The sequence below is a fragment of the Hippocampus zosterae genome, chromosome 2 (genome assembly GCF_025434085.1).
Source record: "Hippocampus zosterae strain Florida chromosome 2, ASM2543408v3, whole genome shotgun sequence".
Classification (NCBI taxonomy): Eukaryota; Metazoa; Chordata; class Actinopteri; order Syngnathiformes; family Syngnathidae; genus Hippocampus; species Hippocampus zosterae.
The window spans coordinates 8817905-8842127 of NC_067452.1; the positions used below are offsets into that span (position 1 = coordinate 8817905).

General features: G+C 42.0%; 1 protein-coding gene and 2 long non-coding RNA genes across 6 annotated transcripts in view; 1 reads left to right on the forward strand and 2 right to left on the reverse strand.

Annotated features, from left to right (window-relative positions):
• zranb3 (zinc finger, RAN-binding domain containing 3) overlaps positions 1-24223 on the reverse strand; it is a 99499-nt gene that overhangs the window by 64814 nt on the left and 10462 nt on the right. For all 4 annotated transcript variants that reach the window (XM_052052325.1, XM_052052296.1, XM_052052307.1 and 1 more), the window contains exons 3-8: positions 15525-15543; positions 15109-15287; positions 13994-14225; positions 11730-11815; positions 8987-9158; positions 6077-6214 (exon numbers count right to left, since the gene is read on the reverse strand). In XM_052052325.1, the coding sequence (XP_051908285.1) occupies positions 6077-6214; positions 8987-9158; positions 11730-11815; positions 13994-14225; positions 15109-15287; positions 15525-15543 (826 nt within the window). The remainder of the gene's footprint in view (positions 1-6076; positions 6215-8986; positions 9159-11729; positions 11816-13993; positions 14226-15108; positions 15288-15524; positions 15544-24223) is intronic.
• LOC127592670 (uncharacterized) lies at positions 1948-6070 on the reverse strand. Its single transcript, XR_007960169.1, has 2 exons — positions 5900-6070; positions 1948-5830 (listed from the first exon to the last, which is right to left on the reverse strand). It is a non-coding gene; the product is annotated as an uncharacterized LOC127592670 (long non-coding RNA).
• Positions 20542-21172, forward strand: LOC127592700 (uncharacterized). Its single transcript, XR_007960181.1, has 2 exons — positions 20542-20764; positions 20840-21172. It is a non-coding gene; the product is annotated as an uncharacterized LOC127592700 (long non-coding RNA).

The window sequence follows — 24223 nt, forward strand, 5'->3', positions numbered from 1 at the left end:
ATTCACAGCAGTAAGAAACATTGTGGAAGGATTTTTTGTGTGTTTATCTATTTCTAAAGAGTTTATTGGATCGGGAATTTGTTTTGCTAAGTTACTGCCGATATTAACAAAATATTCATTAAATTCATTTGCTATTTCTGCCGTTTCCTCAATAAAGGTATTTTTGTCTTTCATAAAATACTCTGGATAATCTACTTTATTAGAGTTATTTCTAATTACATGATATAAGATTTTCCAGATTACGGTACTTGAGTGTTGCTTTTATTTTGCTCTAATAATGCATGAAAATGGTCTCACTTACTAGTTCTTATAATATTTACTAATTTGTTTTTATAACTCTTATATTTTGTTTCAGCTTCATTAGTTCTGGATTTTAGAAACAATTTGTATAGATTGTTTTTCTTTTTACATGCATTTTCTATGCCTTTTATTATCCATGGCTTACTTTGTCCATTGAACTTTCTGGTGACTTTAATTACTGGGAAATGTTTATCGTATAAGGAGGTTATGGTTGACTGAAATGCTTCAAACGCAGTGTTTGGATCATAATTTGTGTAAACCTCAGACCAATTATGCTTGTCTAGGTCGAAAGCTGCAATGGAATGTTGGGTTCTGAGTCTTATTTCAGATGTGTGGGTTATTGGTTTTGTTTTTCTAGCAAAGTAATTGTGTAGGACTACAAAGACCGGTAGATGGCCACCTATATCAGTTATGAGAAGTCCACTTTCCTTTTTGTGATCAATCTTATTTATAAATATGTTATCTATCAAGGGCGGCCCGGTAGTCCAGTGGTTAGCACGTCGGCTTCACAGTGCAGAGGTACCGGGTTCGATTCCAGCTCCGGCCTCCCTGTGTGGAGTTTGCATGTTCTCCCCGGGCCTGCGTGGGTTTTCTCCGGGTGCTCCGGTTTCCTCCCACATTCCAAAAACATGCATGGCAGGCTGATTGGACGCTCTAAATTGTCCCTAGGTGTGAGTGTGAGTGCGGATGGTTGTTCGTTTCTGTGTGCCCGGCGATTGGCTGGCAACCGATTCAGGGTGTCCCCCGCCTACTGCCCGAAGACAGCTGGGATAGGCTCCAGCACCCCCCGCGACCCTCGTGAGGATCAAGCGGCTCGGAAGATGAATGAATGAATGAATGAAAGTTATCTATCAATGTGGCCGTATCCACTGTTATTCTGCTGGGTCTCAGAATGACTGTGAATAGACCGTTTTTTATGAAATCTGTTGTTTTTTTTGTGTCAATTTGGGTTTAATAAGTTGATGTTAAAATCGCCACATATCATTCGTGTTTTCTTGTCATTAGAACAACTCAGCATATCTATCAGTTTTTTATTAAATGTGTCTAGACAAGATCCTGGTGTCCTATAAACGCAACTTAAAAAAACATTTGATGCATTTTTCATGTGTATTTCTAAAGTTAGACATTCCATTAGATTCTCAGTTGTGTTTGTCAAGCTCTCAATTTTGCAGCATTTCAGTGTTTTATCTACATATATTGCAATTCCCCCTCCTTTTTTGACATCCCTATGAGTTGCATACATTTCATATCCATCAATTTTCATTTCACTTGTTTTTTCATCATCAAGCCAAGTTTCTGATATGGCAATAATTGTAAATTTATTAAATGTAGTTAAATATTCTTCGATTTTGGTGAAATTTTTATATAGACTTCTACTATTTATATGTATCACTGAAAATGTATTTTTCAGTTCTACATTTGAGTTGAATTGTTCATCAGTATAATACTCAGAGTTTGTGATGCTGTGATTATGATTGAAGAAATTATTGTCTGGATCCAAGTTGTTCTCTGGATCGAATGTCTTATGTTCAGCGTAATCAAAGATTTTAAAGTCCATGTTTGTGTTGTTTGTTTCCTATATGTATTTAGTCATTAAGTTTCGTCTGGTGGTAATCAGCTCTCAGCATGATTACCACCAGTAGTAGATTTTGCATTCCAGTAGTTGTAAATGATGACATTCACAGTATGTTTATTTTTAAAATTGATGTTCAATATACCAGACTTCATCATAGTTCCTCTATCGTGTCCTACATTTGTTCAAAGACATATTTTTTTAATGCATTTCTGTCGACACCATCAACACCAAGTTGACACCACACATTTTGATTGTTCTTTGAAAAATTAAGTTTATTATTTGTATAAGTTATGCAATAAATGACTGTTTGTCCACACCCCTCTATTAGAAATTTAAGAATTTAGAGTCAGACTAAAATTAAAAAGAAATCAAGAAAATCTTGCGGTTATTCAGAAATGTGTGAAATCTGAAAACAAGTGTATTTGATCACATAGTGTAACCAATTAATTTCTGACTTTGGATTCTTCTTAGACAACTTGGACTTAAAACTGCACTTTTTAATGTGTCTAAGAAAATTGACAAAAATCAAGATTTTTTTTTAATTATTAAAAACCTGCTCTTTGATATGATGAAATAACTAAGACTTTTTTTCTACAAACACAATTATGGAAATTCAAGTAATAACGTGCATTTTAAAGAATGGGTTTTTTAAAAAATATCTCTTTTGTCCCTTCTCTCAAGAATGAGTGAGTTATATTTATTTGAGGATTTTAAACATAAAAGTGGTCAAACTTGAAAAAATATATATTTTCAGCAGGGGCGAAATATTTTTTTGCGGCACCGTATGTGCAGTAAGAGCTATATTCTCCCGTTTGTCTTCTTTTTTTACTCAACTGGTCCTATGTAATTTGTCTATTCCTCCATCCAGACTTCACACGCACACACACGCACACACTCGCACGCACGCACGCGGTAAAATGAAAATGAGTTTGAGCGGCGTAATTCAGTGAATTCTGAAGCTGGATGTAAATCAAGGAACATGAGAGTTTCCCTGAGACATTGAAATCCATGAGATAAATATAGCTTACTTTAAATATGAAAATATCTTACATAGCGCATGGGTCATCGAGAAGTCAGGACTTGCATACTTTTTTTAAAATTCTTAAATAAATCAAAACTAATCAAATTACTGTACTTGTAACTGAATGCATGTTTGTAGATCAGCAGTGCCCAACCTACTTACACCACTAGCAATTGCAATATTACGATGACTTTAGTTCTTGTCACAGTGGGAGCCCTGCGCTTTCAGAAACTGTGGAGCCTTGTTTTGAATTCTCGCCGCCAGCGCCATGTTTGAAAAATCGGTCCTCGCAGTTATAGGTGAAACAAAGCCAGCTGGCACTAATCAATATCACGACTAAAATGCTTTGTTAGCTGACTCACAGCACCTCTTTGACTAGCTTCATAAAATATCACTTGTTCAGTCTCCTCACATGCATTTGATCGCTTTCTGCAAGTTGCTTACATGTGGCGACGTACAGTATGTTATAATGCCAAGCGCAATTTGATGGTTAACCATTTCGGGCCTGTGGACCTACTCCAGCTTCTGGAGCATGGAAGAGAAAAAGTACCCAAAGTGTGCATCTGTCAGGAATGTGCATAAATGACAGACTTATGTTGAGCAGCCAGAAAAGTGTACAACTGTGCATTTTTGTGATTTAAGCACATGGGAGAGGATGGCCCTAAGCCATGCAGAAATCACAAATAGAGTTTATTTACAACAATACAGAAGCACTGGCGAGCCAGCATGCAAATTCCCCAAATCCAAACACACCAGAAGCAAAAAGAGCATCGGGGCAGACTTGCAACAAATGACAACAACCAGACAAAACAAAACAAACCAGGAACTTTCCCCATGGAAAGAGAGCGCTGATTGACGGAAAAAAAAGTCAACGCTGGGGCAGATGAAGGACGAGCGTGATAAAAAAAACACATAAAGCAAAAATGGAGTGAATTTGGTTACAATAACAAAAACAAAGAATGTACAGTGCAAATGAAAATAGTCCAAACGACAAATTAAACAGAGCATCTTGCTTGCTTCTGTGACCTTGACTGACATCTTGGAGCTTATAGTCTGAGAAAACACGTACTGCTGAGTTCACTGTAACCTGCGGGTATCTTGTATCATTTCACTGCGAGCTGCTGCCCAGCAACCACCCATGGTGATGACTGCGGCTGTGGCTTGAGTTTGGAAATGCTGTACAGTATATCATCCAGCATCTGGGCTCGGCTCATTTCACTGTGTGAGACTCCTAAGAATAGTGGCCACTAGTGAGAATATTACGGTTTATATTTAGGTCAGACACAGTTTATGCTGGACAGTTAAGAAAAAGGTTTGGGTGGTGTGAAATCCCACCTCTGTAAAATGCCTCTTGTGACCGGACAACTTCAGCATCCATGACACCTGCTCTGGCAGAACCTCTGCTTTGATTTGCTGATATAATTAGTCGGTGCTCCAAATAATAACTCACTTCACCAGGTCTGCTGACCCTTTTCTGATCGGGGGGTCCTCATTACTGACAACTTGGTTATGCTGGCTCCTTTCCGCTGAGTTTAATTAGTGCACAAACTTCTCAACTGTCTGAAGCGGGCCGTTAGCTTGCTTTAAAGTCCAGCATCAGAGATGTCCTCTCTGGGTAATTGGGAGCAGATGCTTGGCGGGTAATGCAATAAAAATACCCCAAAGACTTTTTGGCACCATCATGGCCAGGACGACTGGCAGGCAGGCAGGCAAGCGCCATGTTGCTCGTCAAAGTGACATAAATGTGATATTTCACTGTTCTACCCCCTCCTGATGATAAAAAAATCCCCTAAAGTATAGAAAGTGTGTCATGCTCTAAAAGCAATAGAAGACACCAGGATGGCACTCGGTCAAGCACAGGCCGCTGCCAAGGCTAATAATATGAATGTGGATTGGAAACAGTACAGCCTAATACATACACACCTTCTGCATAGGCATGCATTCGCAGCTATAGGAAGGAATTTTAAAATGTATTTTCTGGCACTTATCCTTGTGGTGATTGGTCAGACAGTTTTCACAAATTTTGCTCACTGACAAACAAATAAACAACACTTTAAATGCATCTGTGGTCTGCTGTCTGCTGTCTGTCTTGAGATGGATGAGATGGCTTTTGTCATGTAAGGAGGGCCGGCACTGGGCTAAATTGAGCAGAATCCAATCAGCAAACAACATGAAGTCCAAAACAAGATACAAACTCGGCCTCGTCAAATCGCGACGGTGATTGCATTTGGTGGTTGTCTCCAGAGTTTGTAAACCTTGTGGCCACACTTCTCAAGGCTCAGGTCAACCCACTAATTAAGACAAACACCAACCTCAAACGTGGCAGAGGCTATGCTTGGTGCAATGTTTACTTTGCAACATGGAAGGTCGACAGGCTGCCATAGCGAGAGGATCAGGCTCGACGGCACTACAAACTGGGAGTACAGGAATGGAATGCTGCATGTATCCGGCCGCCCTCACCCACTGATTATTTCCTTCTCACTTCAAACTGAAAGCCATTGTTTCCATAGCAACATGATTACAGAGGTGTAATGGTGTTGGTGCGGGGTGCAATCATGCCAGGTTGGACGTGACTAAATAATCCTATAGTTAGAACCCCCAGCTTTGTCTAAGTGCTTTTCTCTGGCAATCATTAAGTTCAGTTTCCATGGCGATGCTCTGCTATGAGATCTCACCAAGACGGAGCGTGAAGTCCCCCTTTTTCTTTCAGATGATATTCTTCCACTGACTTAAAGTGATATTCTTTGCAAACTCTCAGCTTTCAGATGTGCCGCAGGGGTTAACAACATTGGAAGGTACATTTTGATTAATCTAGTTGGGTAGGTGTTGGTTTGTTGACTCTGCGTGTCAAATGGCACTAATGATGTGATGTTGCAGTTTTGACAGCATGTTCCAGTATTTTAGTTCTACTTTGTTGTCAGGAATGTTTTAGCCTTCATGTACAGCACTTTGTATGCAGCGATGGCTGTTTGAAAGTCCTCTATAAATACTGTTGACTTGACTTGATTAGGTGGCAAGCATAATAGAGCCTTTGAAAAACGGATACACACATGGTCAAACAAAAAGAGTGTCGTTCACTAATACTATTAAAAAGCGGAACAAAATCTCAAGTCAATCAATAAATGCTGAAACCCAGCAGACTATGTGGAAGGCTGTCCTGCAAGCAGGTTTCCCATTACCTTGGCAATTGCTGTTTGCTTGTACATCTGCGTGATCAGGCTCATGACCTCAGTGAAGGGGTTGCTGCTGGTGGCAACAACCTCTGACCCACATCCCTTCATGAGGCTCTCCCATTTGGAGAAGCTGGCTGTGGCCTCCTGCGAAACAAGGAGAAGGCAAATTCTTGAGTTCTTCAACATCTTTCGCTTTCTATCTTAACTCGTTTGGAGATATAAGGCGCACAAGAATAAATTGTGCTGCTGGATGTCCTAGTTTTCCTGGAAGGGAATAGAAAGACAGAGGGTGAAAAAAGGTAGAGAATTCCCAAGGATGCCACCCCCTCCGACTGGACTCCTGTGTTGTTAGGTGGGTCAGGAGCATCTCCCAATTATAGCGGCAATGTGACAAGCCGGGGTCGAAGATGGAGAAGCAGCCAGGCTACAATAAATCAAAGAGGCCTCGTGCGCTCTCAAGGTGATTGCTGAAGAGTATTTAAAGCAAGAGTGGAGTGTGTTGCGGTGGGAGCGGCCGCCATCACCATATGCGACCTGCTATTCATAAACAGGTTCAGTTTATAATAAAAACAGGGCAATGTGTGGTTGGTTAACAGCGGGGTGTCCTACAGGCTACCTTTACACCATTTTGTATTATAATGCACCACATGATGTAGTGGCCTGACAAAAAATTAGCATGCTGAATTCAATCACCGCGATCGGATTACATTTCTATGTAGCATGGCTTAAATTGGCCCTTTTGTTCGTGATTCGCAGTCGAATCGCAAAGATCATGCAAAACAGTCAACACGGTCCTAAAGTGCTACATGTGACCCATATGGCGAGCTGGGGGAAGCAGATGAGGGAGGAAGAAATGTCGGTGGGGGAGGGGGGAGGGGGGAAGTTGGATAAATGAAGTAGCGACTTATTAATGTGCACATCCTGTGAGAGTTTCCTTGCACTGTGTATTCGACACAATAAACAAGTTTCGGTTGGAACATAAAAGTGTTTCTACTTAGTAAAATCATTAGCATTTCAGTCGAACTTAGTCAAAGTCAAGGACAACCGAATGAATTAATGGGATCATGTTGCCGGAGAACAAAGCTCCCTTCCATTTATGTTTTGTTGCTTAGATGTTCCACTCAGCAACACCTCCATAAACAAGCGCGTGACAGTATGGAAATGAGTTTTTATTCTAATTATGAATGTTTCATGCCAGCTGAAGAACCTGCTGTTTCAAAAATGAGTGGCTAAACACTCCGCCCATGGTGATAGTCACTTGACCACCATTGACAAAAAGGCCAGGGCTAAACATGTAAAGGGCATGTGCGGCATAAAAAGTGTCTGGCAGTGGAAGATAAAAGCAATCATGAGGGAGTAAAAGGAGATAGGAGGGCCAGGGCATAGCTAGTACGTGGTCCCGGAGTACACATGGTTTTAAGGGGGGTTGGGGTTGGTGGGTTGCGGTCTTGGGTCGCAAGGTCTTTCACATATATATATATTTTTTACATTAGACTATGTCGCCTTTGCCAATTATTTGCTCTAAGATTTTATAACATCATTTCAAGTATTGGATAACACTCAAGAGGAGAGAGCAGCGTCAGTGTGGAGCGCGGATGCGTATATGGACCTGAGAGTCTGTGCTTGGATTTGAAGCAGATTTACATGGGACAGGAGTAGTGAACCAATCTCTTTTTCCGTTAATGGACCCTAAAGGTTCCTGTTTACTTTTGAACTTAGCTTGGAGCATATGTCTGCACATTTTGAGCATGACATCTCTGATCCACTGGCGAAAGGACACCAAGTCTCTCCTCTTTCATGTACCGGTACAACTGCTTCAAACAACAAGCAAGGCGTATGCTGGAATAGTGGCCATGACTGTCCACGTCTTATTTTATGCGTTGTGTTATACACTTACTGGATTTTGTTATTGTATGTTTACTATGTTTTGTTATTTTATGTTTACTATTCTGTAAAGCGCTTTGTTACAGCTGCAGTGAGATATAAATAAAGATACCGGTATATTATAATCACTATTGTATTATAATAACTAAATGGTTGGGGGGGGGGGGGGGCAAACAACTGCTGCCACTGCGTCCACTGAAGACAAATTATCTGCTTCAGTCGACTTTCGATAAGGGAGTTGCTCAAGAAAAGCTACAAAACACAACAATAGCTTTTCCCAACAGTTCCGCATGTATCTAATTGGCACCTCTATGGAGAAGCATTGACCACATTTTGCCACAAAATAGGACGTTCCGTAAAAATGCAGCGTAGCCACTTTTATGGGCATCTCCTTTATTGTTGTGTCACTCCAAAAAATGGGGCCGTGTGCATAATTAGCACCAAAGGCACACATTTGGTGCTTCTATATGCCCTTGCAGTTGCTGATATGAAAAAATAAAGAATGCTGGTGGATTTTCACTTTATGGACAGATGTCCTAATAATTTTGCCAAACTTATACAAGTTTGACAGAGACATAATTCAGTCGCTAAGGTGACAGAATCCACAACCATTATTTTGGCAAGGCTAAAACGACCAACATCAATCTACACATACAACACCGCGCTTTGTATAAATGCTGTTCACTCAGGTATTTTGCTGAATGGGGTGTGCGCACACACACACACACACACACACAAACACACGCACACACACACACACACACACACACACGCACACACACACACACACACACACACACACACACACACACACACACACACACACACACACACACACACACACACACACACACACACACACACACACACACACACACAAAACAGAATTTAGTTTAATTTTAGTAAGACAGTGATCTTTTCGAGCTATTCCTAATACATAATGTTGATATATTAGTGGACTGACAACTGGAAAATGCACACATGAACATCCCTTGAGGGAAGGGAGCACTGGAATATCAAATGTAAATTTACCTTTGCGGCCTCCTTTGGAAGGTCGAACGGGATGCGCTGGCGGATTTTCGGGGGAAGCTGACTAAGCACCTGAGCCTTAAGGCGACGGATCATGATCTGGCTCAGCCGCTGGTGCAGCTCCTCTAGGTTAGATGCTCCCCTACAATCCCACTGCCTGCGGGGTCCAAAGTACCTGCAGGAGAGGAATTAAGAGTTAAAAAACCATTTCAAGCCAAGGCAAAATTCCTTAAAAATACTTATTTACAGAAGTACCCTCAAGGAGTAGTTATTAGACATATTTAAAAATTCCCACCTGGGAGCTGCCTGGCACTACAAGAGTTTTGCATTGTGAAAAGCAAAAAAGCTCTACTCACACAGTTGGGGATCCATATTTTTGCGTTACAGCAATTTGCAGAGCAGCAAAGTAATTTGTCTCGAGGCCACGACAAACTTTTGCAACTCATCAGCCAAATGGGGTTTTAGAATAAAAGTGGCCTTGTAGACAAAGGCTGGTTATCTGCCATGCATGTTGGCTGGACAAAATAAACAAGGGGTTGCCAAAATGTGCTGCTTTCCACTTTAGTGTTTTCGGACTTTGAGCTGAGGGAATTTAAGGGAATGCGTCCTGGCAGTATTAGATACTTTTACCAGTATGAAAGAATAGATGCTGATAAGCCATCATTTCATGCCTCTCCACTTTATGGATATGATACCACTGACGTGCGGAGCGGAGGTTGTTGGATAGGAGGACCTGGCCAACAATGTATTTTCTAGTTCAGGGTAACTCATATCTTAAACAGGTCAAATCATTTTTCTCACTGAGCCGAAGGTCCGCTCATTGAGATTGGTCAGGCTACCTGCGATGATGTAAAATTCAAATCAAGTGACTTTTTAATCCAAAAAAACAAACATATGAACAAAAATAAAATGTTATTTCCATTTTGACATGAAATCAACGATTCGATAAAACACAACATGACCCCTAACAAGAATCATGAATTAAAATAGCTGAATAAAACGAAACATGGGCACTCTCATACATAAAAAAACATGTATACCAGTATGAGCAAGGGTTTAAGAACACACATCAACAAAAAGAGAAATATGCGTTTCTGTCCTGTTATTTAGGGGCTGAGTGTGTGGCAGCGCTGTTATATACAGTATAAACAGAGATGGGTCAGTATATAAATAAATATTAATATTAACAATAATCAAATAAGTATACTTATGAATGATCTACCGAGAAACATTTACACGAGCGAGCAACATTTACACAGTGAACACAGATGGCACTACCTGTATTCTGCTCTAATTCTGAAAGGCAAAGCACCACTTGAAGGAGCCAATTTCTGCTGAATTACCGATCAGTACACGATAAATTTCATTAATCAATGCATTCTGGTGTAGCATTTAATGACTAATGCTAATCAGTCACTTACAGCTACTTCGTGGCAACTCAACTTGCCCTTGATGCACACAGCTGAATGAAGTGCAATTACAGCGATCACAATCAACCAGTGGCCCGTGGACTGGTCCCAAGTCGATCGTGAGGGGTGCGAGGGGGAAAAAAGAAATATTTGTGTGTCTGGAGGTTTCGGTTTTGTTCTTTTTTGGGGCTGTTATGGCTGTGGCTCATCGTGGCGTGCATGGATATGCGCACGTGTGCATAGTTGCGCCCCCGCGTGCGTGCCTGCGTGTGTGTATGCTTGTGCGCTCGCTATCGGGTCGATCGTGGGAGGTTGGTCGCTTCAATAGTCGAAAAGGTTGGGCAATTGGAGCATCGCAGCATGTATTCCATCAATGTAAACACAGCCACATCGGATATGTGTCACTTGAAACAAATATGTAAATACAGTCAAAAATATAAGCTACATATATTCAAGCTGAATTGGGTACATGGATCTGTGGTGTAAAGCTAGACTGAATGAAGTGGCATAAGAAATGTGCGGCAATTTTTAGAAACATGCCCAAACAACGTGGGCATTCACCACATGCTCAGATCTGCAAACTAATTACCGTATTACTAAAAGTGCAATACACATACGGCCTCGGTAGATGTCAAGTGGGACGGACCATTCAAGTTTTCCATACTCTTAAAAACCAAAGTAACATGTCTTTCTTTTGTTTTGGTCTAAAGAAGCACAAGAATATTTGGAAAATGTTTAAATTTAATGAACATATATTTTACAAAACATTTCATGAAGCACCTTAGATTTCCTTAGACAAATGTGCAATTTACTTTATCATTCACATCTATGCATTGCAACTGATCCCACTGATTGTACCAAGCCACCAAAATTTAACAAATAATATGGTATTGAAAAATATTGTAATGCATTTTTAAGATTAAACAATATTTATAAAGAGGGGCATTTTTAAACCCTTTACACATGTGCATATAAAATCTAAATTTAATCCCTGCCTACATTTGAGAAACTAAGGACGGTGCTCTTAAATGTGTAAATAAGAATGTATTCACATGCCCTTGATAGTGTCTGCTATGTTGGGTCTGTCTGAGTGACAGACCTCGACTGCTGTTGTCTTCTTCTCTGATCAAAACAGTATGTCCCCTAACGGATACTCCATGAATTGCACCTTATTAAAAATATTCATTCCGTGTCTGTGCATTTTTTTCACGTTTAAATAATCCCGGGACTGGCCCCTCAGGAGGTTCAATCAGACCCGCGGGCCGTATGTTTGACACCCCTGGTCTACATGTTGTGCACATGTTTTTAATGCTAATTTCTTTCTGACTCACTCTCACCTGTAATGAGCATTGCAGTATTTCTTGGCGTAATCAGTCCAGGTTCCAAACATTTTGGGGTAAAGCGCATCAATTTGCATGAAAAGCTGTGAAAAACACAAACAGGAAACACATGTTAACATCTCGGTGCAATCTGCTGACAGTTTGATGTTGTAACATCATGTTCAATCAGTCATAATGTGGCGCATTCAGCACTGTATCATCAACATTTTAGACGCCTCACTGCATGCATTTTTAAGTTAATTGGTCAAGTGACATATCTCGTTCAGGAACAGGAACATTACTGAAAAAAGTAACATGTGAAAAAGATTGCTTTTAATCACACGTTTCCATTTCTACACTCCAGGCAACAATTATACCAACAGTCAAAGATTTTAGAGCACGACAAATATTCCTTTTGTTTCATGTAAATTCATACAGTTCAATATTTCATTGTACTGTGAAATCAAAACACAGTATAAGTAATTCAAGTTACAAATGTTGTCATGAAATAAATCGATAAATCAAAAGGGATTTGGTACTTTTGACTCAATAAAGTAGTCACTTTTGGCAGACACAGCGTAACAGCTGAACGCACTTGAGGCATTTTGTCGACAATGTAAATCTGATATTTTTGCACACGTTTCCAAAAATGTGCGAGTTGTTTTGCTTTCACACTTCTGTTCAGTTTGTCCAAAATCAGTTCGGTGGGATGTATCTCTCTGGAGACAAAATTATTTTGTACTAATAATAATAGCCTGATGGAGAATCTAGGCATAAGGCTACATTTTTTTTTTTTAATGCCTGCTCTTTACTTGAATACTTATGTGCGCGGATACATGTACGCACGCACGGATGCACGCACGCACACACTTGATGTGATTTGCAGCAGTTTCTGAGCTAATGGCAGGTAATCAGCAGCACTGCGAGAGCTCTATTCAGAATCCAGCACTTGTTCATCATAAGCTTTACAGACATCCCTCCACCTCCACTCCTTTCCCACACTGTTGATATAATAGGTGGGTGCAATGAGGGCACATCACGAACGGTGCAGCATGCCCTAAGCTGCGCACTAACCTGATGTCAGCCACAGTGAGTAATGATGGCAGAGCAATGAAGACTGGCAGAGAGGAAAGGGACAGAGTTGATCAGATTTATGCTACGGACGATAAAATGTTTTATGCGGTTTCAGATTCTTGCAGTAGAGAGGGAGACTTATCTAAAATCTAACATTGCTGCAGTCACCACTTGATAGCTCAATGACAGGCTTGGTTCTTCTGCGAACTAATGAGGCGGACAATTGCTGGTTACGCTTTTTTTCCATTTAATTTGCTGACAATCTGTTAGACTTCGAGAAAACAAGTAAATGTTATTCAGACGGAGAAAAATGTACATCCTTGCAGCAATTATTTTACAATGTGAACTGTGAGATAAGAGAAACCCTTCAGGTGATGAGTAATTCAGGAAAGCACGTGTGCTCATTTGCAAAATGTGCTCTGCTAAAGGTAATTACGAAAGACAATCAGCAACAGGGAATCTTTCATCAGAAAAACGTTTAGAAATGTAATAGCCAGGTTGGAATCCCTGTACATTGAATACTGAGTGGTACGGACGATTACAATGACAATTGAAACCGTGCAAACGTGTAAAAGCCAAAAGAGATGAAAAGTGTATCATTATCAGATTACAAAGCCGTTCTTACCAAAACCCATTGTGCCATATTACTGGAAAGACTGCACTTGACGTAATAGAACATGGCTGCAATCTTGCATCTCAATATAACACATCAAAATAATATCATAAATCATTATGGAGAAAAAATGACTGTGTTGCTCACCAAACAACATTGACCGGTGAACAGCCCTTCTTATTGTCTCTAAATTCAATAGTTTCTGCCCCGTGTGCTTTGTTATTACTGGTCTCATTTATTGTGGTGCATTCATCTCTCCATATTGGGCTTTGCAAATTAAGTTTTTGCTACAAAGGCTCTTGGAATATACAAGATCCTCCAGGAAACGAGCTGCTGGAATGAATTAAGTGGTATTTTGTGGTACTTTGGCAAGTTCCAGGGACCAACAGTCGAGTTCATTTTGTGCCTTGCTAAAATGAGAATCCCTGTTCAAGTCCAACATCATAATCTGTTGGGAGTTTTCTGCATCATATTTCTCTAACATGTGGTTTCAAGGAGTTTTGCATGAGAAACCTGAAGTTGTTTGGGAGAATTTGTTCATAATGGGACCAACCGGAAATCATGAAATATACATTCAAACGAGTATTTGGGTTACCTCCTCCGGGCACCCCAGTGCAGGTGTACCAGTAAGGAGGATGGCTCGCTTGGCACTCTGAATGAGAGGCACCAGAAGCTTAGTTCGCGCTGCATTCCTGGATTTGAGGTAGTGTGATTCATCCACCACAACCACTGAGAAGCCCCGTCTGGTGAGGGCCTCCATCAGGGTGCGTGCGTCAGTAGTGAGGAGGCCGTAGCCCAGCACGGTCACCTTGCTGCTGCTAATACCCCTGCAAGGACAAGGAAAAATAGGCATGTTGTAGGGCTACCTCAATAATTGAGCAAAATGCCATGGGACACAAACGCATGACTGACATGTTTGAATACAAAAACAAATTACGAAAAGTCAACAAATCCTTCAATCCTAGTCAAATTAATCACCAAGCTGCAACATTTAACCAGCATAAGCCTATGTATGCAAGCAGAACTATTAGGCTAGTGTGGACTTGATGAGGATGGAAGTAAACACCAATTCTGTGCTTATAAAATCAATCTGTAATGAGTACGAGTGACAAAAACAAACTCAAAAGCGTCTCATAGGTTGTCGATTGGGAAAGTGCGCTCAAATTTGAGTAATAGCCTTTCCTCCTCTCAAAATCTACAAAGCTAAATGACCACCAGTTAAAAAGGCACACACCTGTCTGACTGCTTATGAGGCACCACAAGTGAAAAATCATTTCAGGGCAAAAAAAAAGCCACAAGGTCAAAGGAATTGCCCAAAGAGCCCGCAGACAGGCAAGGCTACAAAAACAGCAGCTAACGGTTCCACCACAGCTGAACGGCCTTTTTGGCAGAAATTTGAGACAGCCTCTTCCCAGAACAGTGAGTAATGTGAGCAATCAAGAAAGAGCTTTGGCGAGAGTCATGAATCTTAAACACCGAAAACAAGTTCCTTTGTTCTTGGCGCTGTTATATTCAACCTCAAGCCATCAGAGTTTTTGGAGGAAATAATAACCTTGGTGTACCTCACCATGTGCAGAGGTATTTTAATTGATCATTTTATGGCTTGTCCTGGTGCTGCCTGCCTCATCGCCAAAAGTTACAAATGTACACGTATTCCTGTTGTAACTGCCACAAGCGATAGCGGCTTTCGGGAGAGTTCGGATGACCTACATGGTGTCGCTCTTGTTCTCCACCAGGTTGATGTCACCAGGCTGCAGCTCGGGGATCCAGCGCTCCAGCTCCTCAATCCAGGGGTATTTGAGTGATGAGGGCACCACCACGAGGAGGGGCCACTCCTTCCTGAAAGCGTATGCCACTGCAATAGCCTGCACCGTCTTGCCAAGACCCATCTGGGCCAGCCAAATCAGCACACGGTGAAGGGGGAGAAAAACAAGTCAATTGTGCACCAGCTATTCGGCAAATTGTAGATGACGGCTGAGCTGATATGAGGCCCAAGTGTAATAAGGTCTAAGAATGATTCCTCTGTCAAAAACGATTAGGCAAGTGGCAGTGCAGCACACTAAGGTGACAAATTCATTTGGAAGGTTGGAAAATAGATTTCCTGAGCCAGGTTTGTGTGTGCTTACCTCATCAGCAATCATACATCTGTAAAAACAAAAGAAAACAAAAACCCTGATAAGTCGACTGTAAAACTTGAAATTCTGTTGTTGTACTTTCACAACATGTTTGGTTTTATACACATGGCCTACGGTAACTCAAGCAATTCAATAAACTCTGAGTATATGGAAGGTGCCTCCACTTCTCAACTTTCACAAAAAGCCATGCTTGTTTGAGTTTCAGATACGAAAATGTAAGCGCCCCGTCAAACATCAGTGATATGAACGAGAATAGAGATGCTTGCCGTGCTCGACACTCTCTGACCTCTGACCTCACCGATCTGGTTTTGGAGTGAAAACTATCTCAGGTGCAAATTGGCAATCACTTCCGTATTTTCTTCCGAGTTTGTTCAGTTGCTGCAGGTATCACTTTCGCCCGCATCATGTCAACGTACCTGTTCAATTTGACTTTGGGGAAAAAAGCAAAGTAAAGCTGAACTCATAAAACATGCACATGTCATTGCTTTGTTGCGGTAGGAGCAAACTTTAAATAACGTAGAAAGCACAACAATGAACATTTCAGCACATTCTGTAGAGCAAGCAGATCATCTGTGCCCAAGTGGCTTTGCTTTTTTGTAATTGAAATGACCCTTTATATTCATGAGCGACTCACAATATTCTGTCAACCCAAACAGAGCAACAGAACAGCTGAGTTCCTCACACATGCTCTCTCATTATTCTTCTCGCCCCCCCGCACTTCTCCCCCTTCTCCCTATCTCCGCCCCATTTTTCTCTTTCAGCTGCGGAACATGATTAATGTGCACCTTGCCACTGGTGGTTTTTCTAATTGCCAGCACACCGGCTCAGTCAGCGCATTGTCTACACACTTGCGCACACACATTTCCACACGCATGCGACCAGGAACATGAGGTGTGCACAAAATAGATTTAAATGAACATATTTACGTGTGCTCGTGCACATACCGCACACACGCACGCAGTGGGGAAGGTGCGTGGCTGGGGCAGGTGTTTGCCATTTCTCAACACATTAATCATCCTCCTTTAAATAACCTGAGTGTCGTCTTGACGGTTTGAGACCACAAGAACGCTGCAGTGCTGTTGCCTGACGACAGCACCATCCCCGTGGCTGCATCTTTCTAATGTTATCTCAGGAACCCACAAACCTCAAAATGTCAGGAAATGGCCAGCCGTGCCTCCCGGGCCGTTTGCAACCATTTGATGGCTTTGACCTCTTCACAGTGATGTGTTGCGTGGTCTTGTGACTAAACCCAATCTTTCAGCTGTGGTAAGGTTGCGAATGTGTCGAGCATTTTGGTAAGTGAAAAGCAGCCCAGTGGCTGGGTGCTGCACAAATGGCCGACTCAAAGGGCACCAAGGTTTGACCTAGTGGGCCCTCCCACACACACATTAAGGTGTTCCGAGTGTAATATTGCTGTGTGCGGGGAATTAAGTGGAGATCAAAACAAAATTGAGAAACGCTTCACTGTATCTAGCAAAGAAGGGCAGCAAGACATAAACCTCCACAAGCAGATACAAATGTACAAAATCACTCTTCAATAAAGCACATATATGCTCATTTTAGAATATATGGCACAGAGGAATTGAGAACAGCAAAATCCCTGCATTCATTGAAGAGAGCAATCATGTATTGAATTTGATATTATTTCAAGGTTTTGTTTCCTTTCCTCCGCAGAGAAGACTCAGGAATTGCAATTATGAAGCTAGGATTGTCAGGGGAATTTGGAGTTTTGCTAAAATAGCAAAACATATTACTTTTCAGGCATTCTTCAAAGACAAAAAACTGCTAGCCTTTAGATGTAAATTGAATACGACAATGATTTTTAAAAAAAAAACATTTCACAGTGTGTAAGTGGTTTGTGACTAGATTCAGATGTTATGGGCTTGGATGACTTTAATTATAATCATAGTCCTTGTTCCCGGTAATGCCTAATATAGTACTGTATGTAAATGACATTACAGGTACAATGTAGTCTTAACAACTTCAGCAGCTTTACGTGACGAACAAAGCTAACCTACTTCATGTTCAATAACTCATTTAGAGCTTTCGTCATCTGTCCTAACTGAAGGTTTGCTTTGCATCATTCAATCAAAGAATTTAGTATTTAGTGCTGGTTATTGTTTTGCACGTGAGTACAAATACAGAGTAAATCATGTACACAGAAAACTAAGTAATACACTGTAACAAGCACAGAGCTGTGAAGGAACAACAAGGTCTGTTTATCGATCGGCTCTTGCATGAGTGCAGCAGACTTCGTTCGATAAAAGCACTCGGTGTAATATTTTGTACAGCTCACGCGGGGAAAGGCAAGCACGCGCGGCATCAATGTCAGTATCTTAATGCAAGTGACGAAGAGTTCTTCATGGATACACTTTTACCTCAAATTGACATGTTTTCCCTCTAATGTCAAGCTAGCCACACTCAATTGGTGACCAATTGCACTCTGGGTAAAATATGTGTTCCAGCATTACTGATTATAGGCCCACTTTGAAAACAACACGTCTAGCCACATTCGATGGGATTTTGTTGTTGCACTGTGCCATAACTTCCCTGGAATATCGGCAATCTAAATAGATACCTACCATCCTCCTACACTGCCCATGCAGCATGCTGCATCAGCATATGAATAGCAGCAACATTTGATGTTTTGGTTCAGTGCTCCTGACGCACGGAATGTGAAAAGACGTGATTGTGAATTTCCAAATAAACATCTGCCCATGAATCCTCCCACATTCTGAAACGCCTGACATCAATGATGTTCAGTGTCTTCCAGGAGCTAGTGAAAGGCTGCCATTTTATTTTATTTTTTTCACACTGACAGTCTCCCTCATCTACTTCCATTTCAGCTATAGAGACACAAATTTCCCAGAAATTCTGAGAAATCCGCCAAGCCAGCAACTGTGCTGTAATTGGTGTGTAAAAATACCTCTGAGATGATGTAAAATATCTGACCAATGAAATTCATTTGTGGATCTTGTCCTAAAAATACAACATAAGGCAAGGGTGTCTGAAAAATGGATGGTGGGCCGCAAATGCCACCTGTGGCCGTAGTTCGGTGGCCCGCGGCATGAGCAAATACATACATACATACATACATATGTATATATATATATATATATATATATATATATATATATATATATATATATATATATATATATATATATATATATATATATATATATATATATATATATGTATATATATAAACATATTGATACGTTACCCACCATGGAAAAGACGTTTGGAGGCTAAGATCAAGGCGGCTCGGAAAGATGTGAGTCAATTGACGGTGGCCCAGAGAGGTATGATGAAAAGGCCGATACCCGAGAGGTACACCCAGATGACCATACCTGAAGCACTCGAAACTGCCAAACAAAGGCTCCAAGCCCTGTCCAGCCGCCTAAAGCGGTACACGAAAGAGAATGAGGCCAGACGAATAAACAGGCTGTTCGCAACACAACCTGCGAAAGTGTACGCTCATTGGCAGGGTCCTAACAACAGAGCTGACCCACCAAGACTGGAAACTGAAAGGTACTGGAAAGGCATATGGGAGAAGGAGGTTGCACATAACAGCAGTGCACAATGGTTGGCGACCCTGAGAGAGGAGCACAGCAACCTTCCTGAACAGAACCCAGTTACCATAACAGTGGCATTCATACAGGAAAGAAGAATAATGAAATATGAAGAACTGGACAGCACCAGGCCCAGACATGGTCCACACCTACTGGCTAAAGAAACTCACAGCATTCCATGAGCGCCTAGCAGCACAAATGAACCAGCTGTTGAGGGATGGGACTCACCCAGGATGGCTAACCGAAGGGCGAACGATCCTGATCATGAAGGATCCCTCAAAGGGTGCAGTCCCATCCAACCATCGGCCAATAATCTGTCTCTCCACAACATGGAAGCTCAAGTTAGGAATCATTGCGGCTAAGATAAGTGGACACATGGATCAATACATGAGCGAAGCACAGAAGGGCATTGGTAGAGATACCAGAGGAGCCAAACATCAGCTCCTAGTTGACAGAAAAGTCGCTCAAGACTGCAGGTCCCGACGTACCAACGTGTGCACAGCCTGGATTGATTACAAGAAAGCCTATGACTCGATGCCTATGACTCACTGAATGTTTGGAGTTGTATAAGGTGAACAGGAGCCTAAGAGCCTTCATTGCGAACTCGATGAGGATGTGGAAAACCACACTTAAAGCCAATGGCAAGCCACTTTCCCAAGTGTCCATCAAATGTGGCATATACCAAGGTGATGCACTCTACCCACTGCTGTTCTGCATAGGACTGAACCCCCTAAGCCAAGTAATCACCAAGACAGGCTATGGATACCGCCTCATAAATGGAGCTACAATCAGTCACCTCCTCTACATGGATGACATAAAGCTGTATGCTAAGAGCGAAAGGGACATAGACTCCCCGATCCACACAACCAGGATCTACAGCAGCGACATCGGGATGTCATTCGGGCTTGAGAAATGTAGTCGGATGGTGACTAAGAGAGGAAAGGTAGTCCGCACTGATGGGGTCTCACTACCTGAAGGAACAATAGCAGACAAAGAGTAGGTGCCGCTCCAACCAGATATCGTGATCATAGATAAAGGACAGAGGAAAGCCGTTGTAGTGGATGTAGCGGTCCCAAGTGATGGAAACATCAGAAATAAGGAACACGAGAAACTCGAGAAATACCAAGGGCTCAGAGAGGAGCTGGAGAGAGCCTGGAAGGTAAAGGTGACAGTCGTGCCTGTGGTGGTCGGAGCACTGGACTAGATGAGTGGTTGCAACAGATCCCGGGAACAACATCGGACATCTCAGTCCAGAAATGTGCAGTGCTGGGAACAGCAAGGATACTGCGCAGAACCCTCAAGCTTCCTGGCCTCTGGTAGAGGACCCGAGCTGAATCAGGGACGGACACCACCCGAGGGGGGGGGGGGGGGGGGGACGAGAAAAATTATATACAGTAAATATTCCCATCCCCGGAATTGTATGCAAAGGAATATCCTTCACCAGGAATAAAAACCTATGCATTAACATTTTGACTACGATATTACATGTTACCGGAAGTTGCGTAAGCGGAAATTCCACTACCCGTAATCCGGATGGATGTGTAATGCCGCGGGAGCTTAAATACACGCCACGCCCACCCGATGCGATGGAAAAGACAACGCTGAAACAAGTTTTCACTTCGCGTTTTTCGATCATCAGATTCGAAACGAAGACGTGTAAGACGTGTTTTATTGCCGTGCGTTTTACTGTAATTGTGAAAGATTTTAACTTTATTCACTTACGTCTTGTAGATCATCGCATCAAAACGTAGAAGAACTGTAACAACTGGAGCGGAGCGAATGAATTGCGTCCATTTGAGCGAGGCTGGACACAAAGTTAAAAAGATCCAGCAGACACTTGGAGTCGGAAAGACGCAAATCTAAAAAACTTTAAACAACAAGGCATCGATTCAACTCCTGATGACAAGCCACCATCCAGCAAGGAAGCAATGCAAATGGCAACAAAAATCCTTCAGTATGCACAAGAATTACCAGACATCGGTGATCAACAGGACAGTTACTTGCAACTAGTAAGAAAACTGTATGACACGCAGGCAAACATTGTCATAAACCAAAGAATGCATCCAACAAAACAATCCAAAATACATGTTTTTTTTTACCCCAAGACAGAAAGAAAATAAACATTAAAATACTGTACGTATTTTTCTGTTGTGATTTTTTTGGATACATCTGTATTGCAGTTTTGGTTATGCAGGTTCATAAAGGACATGTACCATGCTCATTTCCCAAATGAGGAATTTCTGTTATCAGGACAAATTGGACAGCACAAACACGAGTCCGTACTAGAGAATATTTACTGTATATGGATGGATGGATAGATAGGATGGAGAGAGAGAGAAAGAGAGAAAGAGAGAGAGAAAATACTAAGAAAGATAATTGACATGGCGGGAGAGAGAGAGAATACTAAGAAAGATAATTGACATGGCGGCCCGGTGGTCAAGTGGTTAGTGCGTCGACCTGCGTGGGTTTCCTCCCAGTACTCCGGTTTCCTCCCACATTCTAAAAACATGCATCATTAAACACTAAATTGTCGGCGCTCACTCACACCTCAGTGAGTGTGAGCGCCGATGGTTGTTCTTCTCTGTGTGCCCTGCGACTGGCTGATTTCTGAAGAGATCACATGAATCATCCTCAAAAAACTTTTTTAAATGGTCACTTTACTCCAGTTTGTTCGTTTTTTGGTTCCGAATGTGCAGATCGGATTCAGCTTCTGTGAAGTGCAGAGCGGCACCTACTCTTTGAGATAGACGTCGGTTGGCCACCCCAACAAATCCTCAATTATTTGCCTTCACATCTTCAACAGAAAATGGTTGAAATGAATGAGACAATACAAATAATATATTATAGCTGTCTTCACTGACTTTGGGTTTCAAAAAATTTAGGGATTTTGAAGTGGCCCTTTCATCCTTCCATTTTTCTGCATGCAGCAGAAAGTTTGGAAACCTCTGACATAAGTCAAGTCAAGTCAAGTCAACAGTATTTATAGAGCACTTTCAAACAGCCATCGCTGCATACAAAGTGCTGTACATGTATGACTTGGATATTGACCTCCTCCAAGGATGTTACGTTTTCATCAAAGCGGCTTCTTTGTAGCTCCTATGTATATAACAACATGGATTCTTCAAATTATTCCACTTTCAAAGTAACAACATCTCTCACAATGAAAGGCAGAAGCTGTGTCGTCAAACAGACGTCCAATGCAATAAAAATGTAACATGGAAAAGGCAGATGCGTACATGCGCAGGTATTCTGTCACATTCCAAAAATATGCATATCAGGTACTTTACTTTATCAGGTATTCTATCCATCCATTTTCTTTACCACCTGTACTCAGCGGGGGCAGGTGCAAGCTGAGGCCTATCAAAGCTTTGGACTGGCCGCCAGTAAGGACAAATAAACACAAGCAACCATTCAGAATCACATTCACACCTGTGGACAATTTCAAGTACACTTAACCCAACATGCATGTTTTGGAAAGTGGGAGCAAGAAAAATAGAGCTTATGTTGTCAGGTAAGGTGAGTTGAAGACAACTCTAAATTGTCCATTGGTGTGCATCTAAGGGTGAATGTTTGCTTGCCTGTATGAACCCTATGATTGGCTGATGACTAGTCCAGGGTGAACAACACCACATGCCCAAAGCTCAAATGGGCTCCAAGGTCAACGGCGGACAAACAAGCAGTATAGCAAATGGACGTATGGATACATCAGAATTTTTTTTTGTCTATCCTGTTCAGCTCCATGGTCATGCAGAATAGCAGTTGCATGCCTTTTAAAACTTCAGTTTTCTGAGCAACGGTGGAATATGAAATACTCCCTTCTGTGCCTTTTGTACTGTGGTATTTATTGGAAAAGCAGAAGTGAGTGACCAAGGTTTGCGAGAGGACAAAGAGAGAAGACAGCAAGGGAAAAAAAAACCACGCAAAAAAACAAAACATGAGCCTCAGCGGAATAATATGGTGCAACGTATGACTCCTATAATGATATATTAGGAGTCGCGTTCTTATCTGTGCAGGAAAGCTACACCCTGTGAGGAAGGGACGCAACAACTAACACTTGCATCAGTCCATTCTGATGCATGGGAACGAGTGTTGCCTTTTAATACATTTACTCTCCTAATCAACATCACCCAGACACCCATATACAATTTCAGTAACAACCTGTGTGTTCCCCGACTGACACTATCTTTTTGTGGATGGAAAAAAAAAAAATCTGTCTGGTAGGGAGTCCAAACACTAAATGGCCTAAGAGGTAGGGTGAGTGGCCAACTGTTTGTGATGGTCCTTTGCAAGTCGATTCGGAACCATCGTGCCCTGTGCGGCGGGCATTAGCACTAAAGCAGTGGTTCTTAACCTGGGTTCGATCGAACCCTAGGGGTTCGGTGAATCTGTCTCAAGGGTTCGACGGAGCCTCTGCCATGGAGGTCAACATACACCCAACTCAACATGTCAATTAGATATGACACACTCGCTTGGCCATCGCTGGCTGCAGATGATCACATTACATTACTTGTCCAATCAGTGCTGCGGGAAATTTAGTTTGCTCAGTAGTCACTGAGGCTGATTGGACGCTCTAAATTGTCCCTAGGTGTGAGTGTGAGTGCGAATGGTTGTTCGTTTCTGTGTGCCCTGCGATTGGCTGGCAACCGATTCAGGGTGTCCCCCGCCTACTGCCCGAAGACAGCTGGGATAGGCTCCAGCACCCCCCGCGACCCTAGTGAGGATCAAGCGGCTCGGAAGATGGTTCAGTAGTCACTGTGTGACTGTCGGATAGTACATCATACAATTTAAAAAACCTATACTTGTGTCATGTAATTTTATTTACTTTTTTCTGTTTGTAATAAGCGGATCGGTATCCAGTGGTTAGCACGTCGGCTTCACAGTGCAGCGGTACCGGGCTCGATTCCAGCTCCGGCCTCCCTGTGTGGAGTTTGCATGTTCACCCCAGGCCTGTGTGGGTTTTCCCCGGGTGCTCCGGTTTCCTCCCACATTCCAAAAACATGCGCGGCAGGCTGATTGAACGCTCTAAATTGTCTCTAGAGGGCCGTTCACACGGCACACATTTGCTCCGGTGCTGCACCGAGATAGGTTTGTTGCGGGATATTTTGCACCGCAGCA